The sequence below is a fragment of the Lagopus leucura genome, unplaced genomic scaffold (assembly GCF_019238085.1).
Source record: "Lagopus leucura isolate 7727_CA_CO unplaced genomic scaffold, USGS_WTPT01 Super-Scaffold_100157, whole genome shotgun sequence".
NCBI classification, from domain to species: domain Eukaryota; kingdom Metazoa; phylum Chordata; class Aves; order Galliformes; family Phasianidae; genus Lagopus; species Lagopus leucura.
Window position 1 is genome coordinate 9,867,686 of NW_024962334.1, and position 13,537 is coordinate 9,881,222.

The following is a 13,537-nucleotide window of genomic DNA, read 5'->3' on the forward strand; positions in this document are numbered from 1 at the left end:
GGAGCTCACTGTGGCCTTACAGTACTTGTAGGGAGTGTATAAGCAGGAGGAGGAACAACTGTTTACACTGGTTGATATTGATAGGACAAGAGGGAATGGTTTTAAACTAAGACAGGGGGAGATTTAGGTTAGATATTTGGATGAATTTTTTCACACAGAGGGTGGTGACGCTCTGGAACAGGTTTTGCAGAGTGGTTGTGGATGCCCCATCCCTGGAGGCACTGAAGGCCGATGTGGTTGTGGCTCTGGGCCGCCTGGTCTGGTGGTTGGCAACCTTCCCCACAGCAGGGGATTGTTGAGGTCCTTTTCAACCCAGGCCATTCTATGATTCTGTGAAATCATGACCACAGCAGCTAGTGCTCTGAATAGGGATTGATATTTATAAAGCACTTTAGTGAGGTATGTTGATCCTAAATGGGGAAACCATTTGAACATGGACATGAAAATGTACATAGATAGTTTCTTGTGTTTTTACACCTAGCTAAAAGATGAATCTTTTCTTTCTGTAATGTATGAACTTGCTTTCATCAGCCAACTCCATAATACACAGCTGTCAGTTGCAAGCTGTGTTGAGATTCTGCTAGTCATTTGATTTTTATCTGGACAGAACATTTTTAATATCGCCTGTGATTTTGTTCTAGATAACACACAGTACAGTTCTATTGTATGCATATCATAATTTCTGTGTGGGCTTTTTTTTTTTTTTCAGTAAATTTATTTATTTGTTTGTTTAATTTTTAAGAAAAATGTGCTCTTATTTTCTTTGCCCTTTATCTCTCCAGTGCATAGTTTGGGACTGGGATTCCAATGGAAAACATGACTTTATTGGAGAATTTAGCTCAACTTTCAAGGAAATGCGAGGGGCTATGGAAGGGAGACAGGTAGGTGGAAACCACTCAAGCACTGTCAGTATATAAGCTTTGAGCATCAATGTTCCTGATGCATTTCTTATGCAAATTAAAATGCCTCTTTTTTTTTTTTTTCTTGGAAGTGTATTTGTTCTGTTTATCTCCTGTATATTTTACTGTTATTACATGATAATCCAAAAATGCAGAAAGCAGCCGATCTTGTAGCTCTGTATCTCAAATGATGAGACTTTCTGAAGTTCATACTTCACAGGTATTTCTGCAAATATTTGTTTTGTTTGATCCTAGCACATAGTTTCTATTGGATGCTTTGCTGTTATGCTAAAGCATAGGCACAAGGTACTCAAAGAATTCCCCAGCTGGCCTCTAGTCCTTTATTGGATGAGGGTCATTCTCCAGTTTTCTCCATTTTTCTTTATTTCTCATGTGCTGCATGATTTGGTACCAGCTCTAACTTGATCCCATCAGGATGGACCTAATTTATTTCTTAAATGTCTCATAAATTACAGTCCTAAGGGAAAATAAAAGTGTTAGCTTATTAATAATTTCCCTTCTTTATGTCAGCCAGATCTTTTAAAATTGAAGTTGATGGTAATTATTGAATACGATAAATGATTTGGCATATGTAATTCCAGAAATTGTTTTTTCTTATTGCTTAACCCTGAAGGTGTTTTGAAAAATTTTCTGTGGGGAAATTTAAAATGTTGTCTTTCTAATCTACTCCTATTTGCAGTCACTGCTTCATGGTGATCTCAAAACTAAACACCAATAAACTTCGTCTGGGCTTCGCATTATATAGCAAAGGGTCAGAAAGTGTTTGGTAGGTGTTGTAGTCAGGCTGTTCCTTAGGTCAAGAAATGCTAGTTGTTCTAGTTGTCTTTTGTTGATGTTTGGAAGTTTTAGCATGTATTATTTATGTGTGTAAAATACCACTGGTACATTTATCAGTCATATATTTACCTGTTATAAATAAGTTAATATAATCACAGAATCACAGAATCACAGAGTCACCCAGGTTGGAAGGGACCTCAAGGATCATGTAGTTCCAACCCCCCTGCCTAGCAGGGCCACCAAACATACACATTTAGATCAGGTTGCCCAGGACCCCGTCCAACCTGGCCTTAAACACGTCCAAGGAAGGTTAATTATTTCCAGAGAGAATAACATTAACAATAACAGTGTTATGACAGCACCTTGATTTTGAATGCAAGTGGCTGTGGCTGGAAAATAAACAATGTGAAAGTGGTAAAATGTGCATATTTCCAATGTAAACATTTTCAAAACAGCATTGCAGTCCTTTCCAAATGGCCAAGACAAGAGATTTTCCATCCAGAGCACCAGGAATGTCTGTGAAAGGTGATCTATACATTTTTTTATTCTGATGTGGAAGCAATGGACTCTTCATCCCCCAGTAGCAAAAAGAATGGTTACTCAGGCAGAAGCATGAGAAGTTGGTATAGTCATTGGTCAGTTCTTATTCTAATCTTCATAAGTTCACAGAGTAGTACTAGAGAGTGGACCAGGGATACTTTAATGTAGCACAGTGCTGTTAAGTGCCTGAATCTTTGCATTGCTAAGAGCCTGCCATTTGTCATTCTGCAGGCTGCCTTTTACGTCTAACATTACGTCTGCTTTTTGTGGCAGATGTGCACAGTTTCTCCTCCAGAGTCCTAAGCTGTTCCAACATTATTTCTCCCTTGGTGCTCTTATTCTGTGTTTACTGCAGTTACTCTATGGGCTTATACCTTCAAAACCTGATACTGTTATAGATGGGGCACAATTGTCACTAGCGTGAAACTCAGACCTTCTGTCCACATCTCTTTTTTAACCCTGTTTTGTAGTCTATTATGGAAGAAAACAAGATTTAGTGGATAAGGTAGTAAGCTATAGCCATTTAAAAATGGGTATAACATAATGTATAAAAACATATATTATGTATTTTATTATATATTGTATAAAAATGCCCCAAAGAATATGCATACATGTTCCAGATGGTTCTTGGCACCTGATGAAAGTGAGCTTCATTCAGCACTAATATCACAGTAGTCATGAACAAGCAGTAGACAGTCTGAGCAGGTCCTGATGAAAACAGTATAGTTATTTTGGAGAAGGTACTGTGAATCATTTGTTGTATCAGAAAAGTACTTTGTTTAGTAGACCATGTCACTTGTCTTCCTGGCTGGCCAATGGAGAGCAATTACCATACTTCTTTTTTTTTATCCCCTTTCTTTCTGTCCTTCCTTCCCTCTTTCTCTCTCCTTTTTTTTCTATTCTTCAGAAGTAACTGCTGCTGCTAAAGGCAGTATATGCTATTGGTTGTGGGCCCCATAAATGCATGCATTTGTCTCAGCATCCTTTGTGCAACATGACATAATCAGCCACATCAAGGAAATGTAATTATACGTGGGTGAGGAGATGAGTAGTTAGTCTTTCTTAGAAGAGATTTTAGAAGAGATTTTTTCATAGCCTCTGAAATAGACATTTCTAAGTCTTCTGTTCAGCATCTCCTACCATTCCAAAATTGATTGGTTACTCCTTCACAAACTTGGCATGAGAAAACACAGTAAGAAGTCCGTTACTTTTTGTGACAGTATTTTTTAAGTGAAATACTTAAAGTTTATTGTATGCCTAGGTTTATTTCCAAATATATGTACTATAGTTTTTTGTTTTTTAATGTGTATGTACTGGCAGTTTTATAATATTAATTTGCCAAACATTGTAAAACAAGGCAAGAAAAGCTTTATAAAAATTTAAAGGCTGTTAAAGCTGTTCATAATTTAAAGGAAAAATCATCTGTGAATGAAAAAAACCATAGGGATTTGTAGAAAAAAAAGTTGCAGAAAAAGAAACCACCTGGATCCTCATGCAATACAGGAGTTACATAAGTGAAAAATCTGTTCCTGTATTACAAAAAATAAGGATGCATCTATGTATGCATGCACACACAAAGGGAAAAAGAAACCCTGCTGTGCTTACCATCTCTACTGCTATTCCACAAAGATGATGGAGGGCTGCAGCACCTCTCCTATAAAGAAAAGGAGAGGGAGCTGGGGTTGTTATAGTTTGGAAAAGACTCTGAGATTTCATTGTTGCTCCTCCAGTACTTCAAGAGAGCTTTTAATGAGGAGGAAGACTGACTGTTACACGATCTGATAGTGCCAGGACAAGGGAGAATGATTTTAAACTAAGTGAGGGGAAATGTAGGTTAGATGTTAGGAATAAACATCTCAGAAGATGTTGAAACACTGGAACAAGTTGCCCGGGGAAGCTGTGGATGACCCGTCCCTGGAGGCATTCAAGGCCAGATTAGATGGGGAGGCTTGGAAGAGGGTGCAGTGATGTGAGACATCTGCCATGTCCTTGTGGTTAGTACAGCAGTGATGGCACCTCAGGAATGTGAGTGAGGCTAGGCCTTTGCTGAGGAAACAAAAACATTCTGGTTTTCACTTAGTTCCCCAGCTGCAAGTTTTCATAGGAAACCTCTGATACTGGTTAAAAACAGGTCATCTCCCGTGATGATTACCATTCTGAGTCAGAAAGGGAAAAAATAAAAACATCCAGTCTTCTTCTGTAGACCGGTGGCAGGAATGAATTAGCATTTCAGGCAGGAGTTGTAGTTTGCTTACAAGTGACTTGCTTTTCTTGAGGCATCGGAAAAAGATAATGCAGGATATAATGCCGCCTACTATTGATATTTTTATTTTTTGCCCTGTCCATTAGAGTGTGCCTCCTTTGTCATTTACAAGCTGTGCAATTTGTTGCAAGAGCAGTATATGAAAAAAACAAGGGATAACTGAAAGAATTAACAGGGAGATCAGAAAATATGCTGATGTTAACCAAAGCTCTGCTATAGCACTCTAGTTCTTTCCTCATGGCCCACTTGATCTCCTGATGTGGAATTACAGTGTACAAGAGAAAACAGCTGCTCTGTATCATGATTTCTCTTGCCATGGGGTACATGAAGCCTTCCTGACATCTTCGTTTCTCTGAACAGCTTGTGCTGCCCAAATAAAATGTTTACCTGCATTTAATCACCACTGCTTCCCTTCACTGGTGTGCAGAATGGGTGATTGCATCATTGACTTCTCTTCTGAGGGTTTAGTAAGATAATGGATGAAGATGCTTGGGAAAGCATCATCCTTAACTACAGGGAGCAACGTCACCCATTGAGAGGTCTGTGTCCTCATTACATCAAAGAGAGGATTAGGCCCATCCACATCTCAGTATTAGTTTGCTGATTTTCACTGAAGAATAGATGGGTGGAGTTTGTTTTACATGCAGAAATTCTTCACACAGTGGTTTAAGTGTCATGGTATGAAGGAAACACCAAAGTAGTATAGTATAGGGTTTCATTACCAGCATTTGAAACAATACTTATATTAAATTAATGGGAGATATTTAAGACCAGATAGTTTCTGTTTCAGATTTACTGTGGTGTTTGACAGGGAAAGAGCCTGTATAGCTCCTAGCTGGCAAGCATTTGGAGGAAATGTTAAGTGACTTTCAGGAGATGAATCTGAGTTTCACAATATTTACCATTAGTGTCAGATTGCAGACTACTGCATTGTTTTCCATTCAGCTGAAAAGTTAATTTAAGAGACAAAAATGAATCAATTAAAAACAGTGTCAGATACCAAATCAATACAGGGAATCTAGGAACAGACTGGAAATTGATCCTGTCCTCACAGTACAAGCAAAAATATTTCAAAATTGTTTTGCATTTTTAATTACCTGCTTAGAGTTGGTTAATGAATTCCAATCCTTTTGGAAGAGCTGGAGATGTGACAAGGTCTGGTCAGGGCATTTCCTTCAAATGATACATGTCACATCTTCAGCTTGAACTGTGGGAATGGCCAAAGTCGGAGTCACGTCTTGATGGTTAGTAAAGGTAAGAGAGTTTCATGTAGAAGCCTACCCATGAACTGGGGAGGGATTTCTCCCTCCTCTCTCCTTCCCTTCCCTTTGTAATAGCACCATATCAAAGGATTGAATAGTTGTAAATTATTTCTTTTTTTCTGTGTCTTCAAAAAAACCAACATTTCTATGAATTTGCTAGTCAGTTCTGTTTCTTTCCTAGGGTTTATACAGGCCGAGTATTCTTTAAACACACACACTGAAAGGTGCTCCTGTTAGAGAATGATAAAATTAAGGAAGTATACGTAGGATATTCAGGGGAAAGCCATGACGTCTCTCCAGCGCAGTTAAAAGTGAAAGGGAGGAAAACAATCCTGACTCCTATTTATTCTCTTTATTCACTATATTACAAGTTCTTTATAACATAGAGACAGCACAGTTTTTTTGTAGGAATGCTTCCAGTAAGTTTGAGGTAACTGTGTGCTAAACCATCTTGCCAGACAGCAGTGTACCGAGATATGGGCAGTGATTTTGCCTTACTGTCAGATTGCTTTCCTAAATACTGAGCTTGTTGCACTCTTGTGTTGTGTTGCAGTGAGTTCTGTGTAGCTGGAAAGATGTGCTTTCATTCCTTGAGCCTGACTGCTTCTCCTGAGTAGAGAAAAAATGTTTATGGAGGATTTCCCCTGAACATGTGGGCTTGTGTCTGTCTGTCTTCTCAGTTGGAAAATTCATTTCACAAGACAAATAATCGAGCTGTAAGCTAACTAGAAGAGCAAGCAGATGTGCTTCCTGCAGTTGGATCTTTTTTTTTTTTTTTGTCTTTTCTCTTTCTTGGCTCTGCTACATCTCTTCAGAAACAACGATGAAAATACTCATCCTTCTGGGTGCAAAAAAGTCTCATATTGCTCTGGAGCCCTGCATTTTGCATTCCCTGTTTTTGACATTTAAGAGAAGCCCCAAGTTTTAAATACTTCAGAGACATCCAAATAATTGCTGTTAGGCAGTGGTTGGAAGCTCACTGTGGCTGTTCGTAAAATAAAAATGATTTTACATGCTCTCTTTTCTCAGACAAATAAAATAGGGAGGTCTTCACTACAGGCAAAGTATTGTAATGCTTAGGTCTGTTTCATTTCCCAAGTATAACAGGGAATTTTAGGCAGTACAGCATCCTAGTCCCCTTGTAAATATTCTTTGTTTTACCTGGCATCTTGTTAGAGCTCATGCTTTCTCCCAGCGTTTGAAAACAACTCCCTGGAAGACAGTAGGTGTGTTCTTAACCTTATTTAATAACATGGTACGCTTACAAATCTGGATTTAAAAATACAGATGCATACTTGTACGTTTTGATTCTGCATTAATACATGAATAATAATGTAGCAATTAGACTTCAGGGTCTGCAAGTTTGGTCTTATCAACCTGTTTGAAACCAGAGAAGGCAGAACATCTGAACTGATCAGAAGATTTCAAAATATGTTTTTTTTTTGTTTTAATATGTTACGATGGATTATTTTCAGATTTTAAACTGTTGAATCTTTAATTAGCTACTTCTTTCCATGTTTTAGTCATTTTTCTTAACTTTTTGTTTTACCATGAGACTTGAAGGAACTATTATTCTCTTTCAAAAGTGAGTGATACAATGTCTGATCAGAATTTCTCTCATCTTGAGTTTAATAAACACCAGTTATAATATGTAGGCAGTTTTGTAGTTAAAATTGTGCATCAGACTGCTCCCTCAAGTACTTTCAATTTATATTAAGAAGTTCCTCCTTTTTTTCCTGTTCTTCAATAATCTCAAAAGATCCTCAGTCTTCCTCATGTAACACCTGAACCTACTGGTGACACTGGTAGGTGACAACACAAAAATGTGGGTATCTTTCTCAGTTCTGTGTCCACATGCACACATTAGAAGATAGGTGTTTGCCTTGGGGTCTTTTCTGTTAATTCTCTACATATTTTTATTATTCTCTTATTATTATTATTATTATTCTTTCTGTGGAAATCAGACAGTGCCATCTTTGTTAATTATTTGATGCCCACACTAATTTTACTTCATGCAGTGACTTTATTCTCACAGGTACAATGGGAATGCATTAACCCCAAGTACAAAGCAAAGAAGAAGAGTTACAAGAACTCAGGCATTGTCATCCTTAACCAGTGCAAGGTATTTGTGTTTTGTTCATTTTCTGTTTCTTTCCTAAATTCTCAGCAATGTATTTTAATGGTGTTTGAAAATGTAGATAACAAACTGGAACCATGTAGTGAATAGCAATAAAAACTGAGCCACGAAAAAAAAGTGAAGACAAGGACTTGAATCCTAAGCTAACTGTCCTACATGTTCCTCTTTTAATTTCTCTTATCCTGTCCCTACTGGTGTGAGTTGGCAGTACTAAGCTCTTACATCTGTCAGCTTGCTAAATGGCCTTCTATATGTTACCCTTCCAATCCTTCCAACTATCTTTGAATTGCCCTTGCTCCTCCTAAGCTAACAGCAAAATTCCCGTTGACTTCCTGTTGAGAAGGAGAGACCGTTTCGGTTTTTTATATGAATTTACCATTCTGTATTCTTAGAGTAATTGGATATGTTCTCTCTTCATATTTTTGTTATTTCCAACTCCCAGTCTTCCTTCACCTTATTTTCAGTTGATCTCCTTCTTTTAATTTGCTTTGTTCAGGCAGTTCCATGATCTGATGTTTTAGCAGTGCACAGTTAATTTAAGTATTTTGATTTCTTGTCTGCAGATCCACAAGATGCATTCTTTCTTAGATTATATAATGGGAGGCTGCCAAATACAGTTTACAGTAAGTGCTTTAATTCTGCAACTTCTTTTAAAGAAGAGAAATCCTCTTAGATACTGATTCATCGCTTTCCCCAAAAAAAGATTCTTACATGCCATTCTTTTGTAAATTATTAATGTCTTCAAAGATATGTAGTATGCCCAGAAAATAAATATTGGTTAATGTGTCAGGATTTTCTTGCACATACTGATGTACTATATGTTTTACATCAATTACAATTGCATTGCAAAAAATAAAGGTGAGAAGCTAAGTGAGCTTTCAGCATAAATTGAACGCAGCAGTGTTTAAATAGATTTTTATACGTATCTGACTGATAGTATTGCCTCTATTATATTTTATATTGTTTGTCTAAATAATGAGTCTGTTATGTGTTCGCTGCACTAAGTTTTAAGTGAGGTTCCTCATAATTTATCTGAGAAGTTGGGTGTTCCCTTGTAGTGCGTATTGTATTGGCTTGTACTCTGTGCGTTCTAAAGCATTTGCATGTGCTTTGCTTTGGGTTATCTGAGGAGATAGGACAGGGTCATTGAAATGAAGCAAAACAGCTGATAATAAGTTAAATAGATGGATCTGCAAGAATGGGCAGTGAGCATGACAATGAAAAATCCACTATCCTGTGAGTCACAGAAATCCCTAAATTATTACTGACTTCAGCGGTAAGTCTACCAGCTACAGTGTTATTTAAGTCAGCTTTCAGCCTACATGGAATCAGGAGGAGCTGTTATGGATATCTCTGTGCCTATAGCTCTGTTTCTTCATAATGTAGTTCACAAGCTGAATTTTGCATGTTTTACTTCTTTGTCCCTCAGTTGCACCAGTACCCACGATGATAGCATAGACTGCTTGTGAGCCTTGTTACTGTCCCCATAAATATATCAGAGCTTTTCCTGTGGGCACTGAAGCAGAAAGGTGCAACCTGCAGGGAAGATATTCACTGCTCCCTTGCTTTCTGCGTACATTATATGATCTCCTTTTTATATAGGCCTGCTTTGGTTAATTCAGACCACTGCAACAGAGTCAACTTATTCCTTCCACCTTCTCAGATTTCCATTTCTTTTGTTTGGAATCGTACATTGGATCTGGAATTTATTACAACTGTCATAGCACTTCTGTTGTTGCTGTTGCCTTAATGTTAATGACATTTCTAAAGAGTTCATGCCATGTACAGGCAGCACAATGCTGCTGGGATGTAGAAGGACACTTGTTTAGGGAGGGAAATGGGGATGCTAAGCATAGATTTTGTAACAAAAAAAACCAAACCTGTAGTATGATGTACCTGCTAATTTAAGGTAGTAGTGAGGGCTTTGGTAACATCATGCTGTGTGTTTGTGGGGTACTTTGTAGGAATGTAGTTTGTAGTTAGAAAGAATGTCTCTGAAAAATGCAAATAAACTTTCCCTTTGCTTTAAAACCATTTATTAAGAAGCCTTAGTCTGCAGAGATCAGTAGTGCTGATTCCAAGCTGTTACTTTTATGCAGTGGTTATTGCAACACGCCATATCTCCTATCAGACAGTGTTCCCTGCTGCAAAAGAGATGTTCATAAGCTGACAGTGCAAATGGGTCTGTAGTCAGAAGACATTTTCATCACTTTAGGAAATATAGCAGAAAGGATGTGTAACATGCATAAAGGGAACTGTAATAGAAAGATATATTGGAAAGATTCTCTCTTAGAGAGGTCATGGTATCGGACCAGCTGAGTCTTTGCTGACAGATGTAGCAAGAGATCCTGGCTGTGTAGGATGCTTTCAGTGTGTTGAAAATCACGCTTTTAACAACAATGTGGAAAAGAAGTGCAAAGAGTTACTGCTGTGTTATTTTCGTATTTAGATATGGGAAGGTGACTGGTACATTTGAACCAAAATATTTAAAGGTACACCAATAAAAATCAAATGTATCCATTTTAAGAAAGAGTCCTGCTTTGCTGGCCACAAGATGAACTCATTTGTGGGATTAGCCTAGTGAAAACATACTGTTAACGGTTCTACAGGAGTGACCGTTGTTTCTCTGGCATATAGTGAGTTTTTGCATTTCCTATAATCAGGTCAAAAATGTAAGATTAAAATAATACCTGATTCATATTTTTAAGAAAAACTCATGTTGTTAAGAAAACATTTGAACACCTCGGCTAAGATTTAAAAAAGAGAAATATCTATCTTGAAACTAAGCTAATGCATGCTGTTATAGGTGGATTTACCATAGGTTTCACAAGTTGCTGGAGTTTCTTGGTAATTTCTGGCAGCTGTGGCACAGGTAGTTGTGTACATGCAGGCAGGCTGAAACCTGGGGGGGTTTCTCTGAATTTATTCAAGTTAAAAATCAAACTGTTATTTTTTGGAAAAATGTTCTATGTGGAAAACTACCGGACCCACTGCTTCAGTGCATGAGCAATGATGAATAGGGAAGGTGAGGTTTGCAGAGGCAAGCTAGGACTTTCAAAGTTCCTTATGCAGCCCTCAGTAAAGTCCTTCCACATCAACTGCACAGTAAAACTGCAAATTGAACTCAGTGCAATTGTGGCTATTGAAGATGCGGGTATGGCAGGGTTTTGGAGGAAGAGCAAATTGTAATGAGGTTTGTAAATTGTTCCCTCAAGGAGAATACAGTTTTCTTGTTGGTCCTCTTCAGAAATCCTAGAAAGCAGCATCAGAAATTCAGGAAAGGGCTTCCCAATACGTGCTGATCATATCACAGAAAAATACATGCGAGAGTCTATGTTCTGTGGGGAGGATAAAGACTTTTTTAAAAGGGAGAAATTAATTTTTAAAAGATAATTTAATATTTGGTTTTGCACTGAATGTTTCCCACAACTTCCAGTAAGTCTTTTCAGCACGAAGCTCTCTGCAGGACTTAAGCTTTGTTTTTGCCCTGTAGTTCACCTTTAAGCTCACCATCATCTGTGAAATTGGGAGGGTTAATTGCTTAACGCTTAGAAGACACTATGAAGATACAAATTAAATAAAATGAAATAAAAATACACCACACAGACAGTATTTACTGTGAGCACTGCTACAGACAAAATAAGTTTCAAAATCTGTAAGAAATGTCCCTGAAAGGAATTAAGAACTTTAATGTGTGGTTTCAGTAGGATTTTTAACTCTCGAGGGACATTTTTGCTGTGCAGCATTCGTGTCCTGAACATTACCTGAGCTGGAAGAATTTAATTAAATTTGAGAAACTAGAGGTAGTTTGATTCATTTTTATTAGAACATATTTCTCCACGTGGAATAATTATGCAGCTCATTCTTTCCTAATCATGCCATTTTAGTTTTATGAACTCTTATTTTATAAGTTGACGTATTCATTTAGATGTATTTATTGATAGTATCCTAATTCAGATTTGATGAAGTATACTGTTAAATGACCTTTGCTTTAAGTTTGCAGTCTCTGCAGAAAACTCCTTCTGGTAAAGATGCTTGGTTGGTGCAGGTATCCTCGTATCTTCCTGCCCAGAGCAGCACCACAGCACATTGACTTTTCTTCTGTTCCAGGTAGCTATAGATTTCACTGCGTCAAATGGTGATCCTAGGAACAGCTGCTCACTGCACTACATCCACCCCTATCAACCCAATGAGTACTTGAAGGCTTTGGTAGCTGTCGGGGAGATTTGCCAAGACTATGACAGGTAAATAACCACATTTGATAACGAAGTTGTCTTTAGACAGTGTTTTCACAGTGGGGAATCAATGACTGCCTGTTGCCAGCTGCATCAGGTCCGTGTTCAGTCACTTAAAAGAAATGACTACATGACAGAAAGATTAGTGTGTCTTACCACACTGTTGAGAGTGACAGTGGGTTTTGATTAGCTTCATGATAATGAAAGGTCTGGTTCTTGGCTGTTTGGCTGTTACGTGTGCTAAGTTTAAAGTTTGTATTCAGGTGCCAAAATTGCATGTTTTAGTGGATTTTTCTTTAGAATTAAACTTGAAGCCTGTTCTTCAGATGCTGGCAGCATCCTTTCTGATACACTTCGGAGTACAGTTCTATCCCATCCTACAGTAAAGTGTTACCAAGATTTCAGATTTGGAACTGAATTCTTAGTTATTTAAGGTGCTTAATGGTCACGTCTGTCCTTAGAATTAAATGTGTGGTCTTTTTTGTTGTTCTCTTTACCTGCTGAGTGTTGCAGTCTTTTCCAAAATAAATATTACAAGACACTGATAATATGTGCACACAACATGGTATTAAATAAATAAACAAATGCAAGTAATTGGGCCAAACATACTTTAATTACATTATGTACTTATGTTGCTTTCAGATAGGCTGCATGTCTTTATCAAATTAATTGCTCGTTATTAATCTAATTACCACGTGCACTTCCTTTAAATGTTCTTTCTTTGTTGGTGATGCATAGTATCTTACACAGTTATTCTTTTTAATCTCTCCACATGTAATAGCCACCCACCCAATGCTTTGCCATGTGTAAATGCTATATCTCAAAAAAAAAAAAGCTATTTCCAGTCAAATTTGATTGTACTTCTGTATAAATTGTGGAGTGACTTAGTACCCTGGTTTGTATGTGACATGCCACACATGCTGATTATCCTGCTCAGAGGCATTGCCATTTGCACGGTAATGAAAAGCCTTCTCAAAGAACAGTGGGTAGAACCCTACCCTGATACAAGGTCTGTAAGGTTTGATGGTCAAACTTGGTCAACTGGTCTGAGAAAATAAATATTTTTTTGAGAGCTGGTAATTCCAGTGATTGTCCACTAATTTAATAATTATTAACAGTAATGCTATGGATGAATATACTTCAGAATATGCAAAGGTGTAAAGAGCTGGTTCATGCATGCAGATTTTCATTATTTTATCATGTAAGGTGTACTTGTTAAGAAAACAAAAATGAGAAGTGACACAGGCACTTCTGTCTGAATATATTAATCCCAAATCAGGATTCTTCTTCTCCATGTAGTGTATTCCAATCAGTATGAAAAATACTGGCCCTTCTGAATATGAAATCATCAGCTTCATTCAGTTCTATTGTGCTTAAAAAATTCATGTTGCTGGTAATCAGCA

The 13,537-nt window shown here is 37.6% G+C and overlaps 1 protein-coding gene across 2 annotated transcripts in view; it reads left to right on the forward strand.

The window, feature by feature from the left end:
• Positions 1-13,537, forward strand: part of CPNE4 (copine 4) — a 214,328-nt gene that overhangs the window by 167,116 nt on the left and 33,675 nt on the right. For both annotated transcript variants that reach the window (XM_042888597.1, XM_042888598.1), the window contains exons 8-11: positions 783-881; positions 7,798-7,884; positions 8,463-8,522; positions 12,010-12,143. In XM_042888597.1, coding sequence (XP_042744531.1) covers positions 783-881; positions 7,798-7,884; positions 8,463-8,522; positions 12,010-12,143 — 380 coding nt within the window. The remainder of the gene's footprint in view (positions 1-782; positions 882-7,797; positions 7,885-8,462; positions 8,523-12,009; positions 12,144-13,537) is intronic.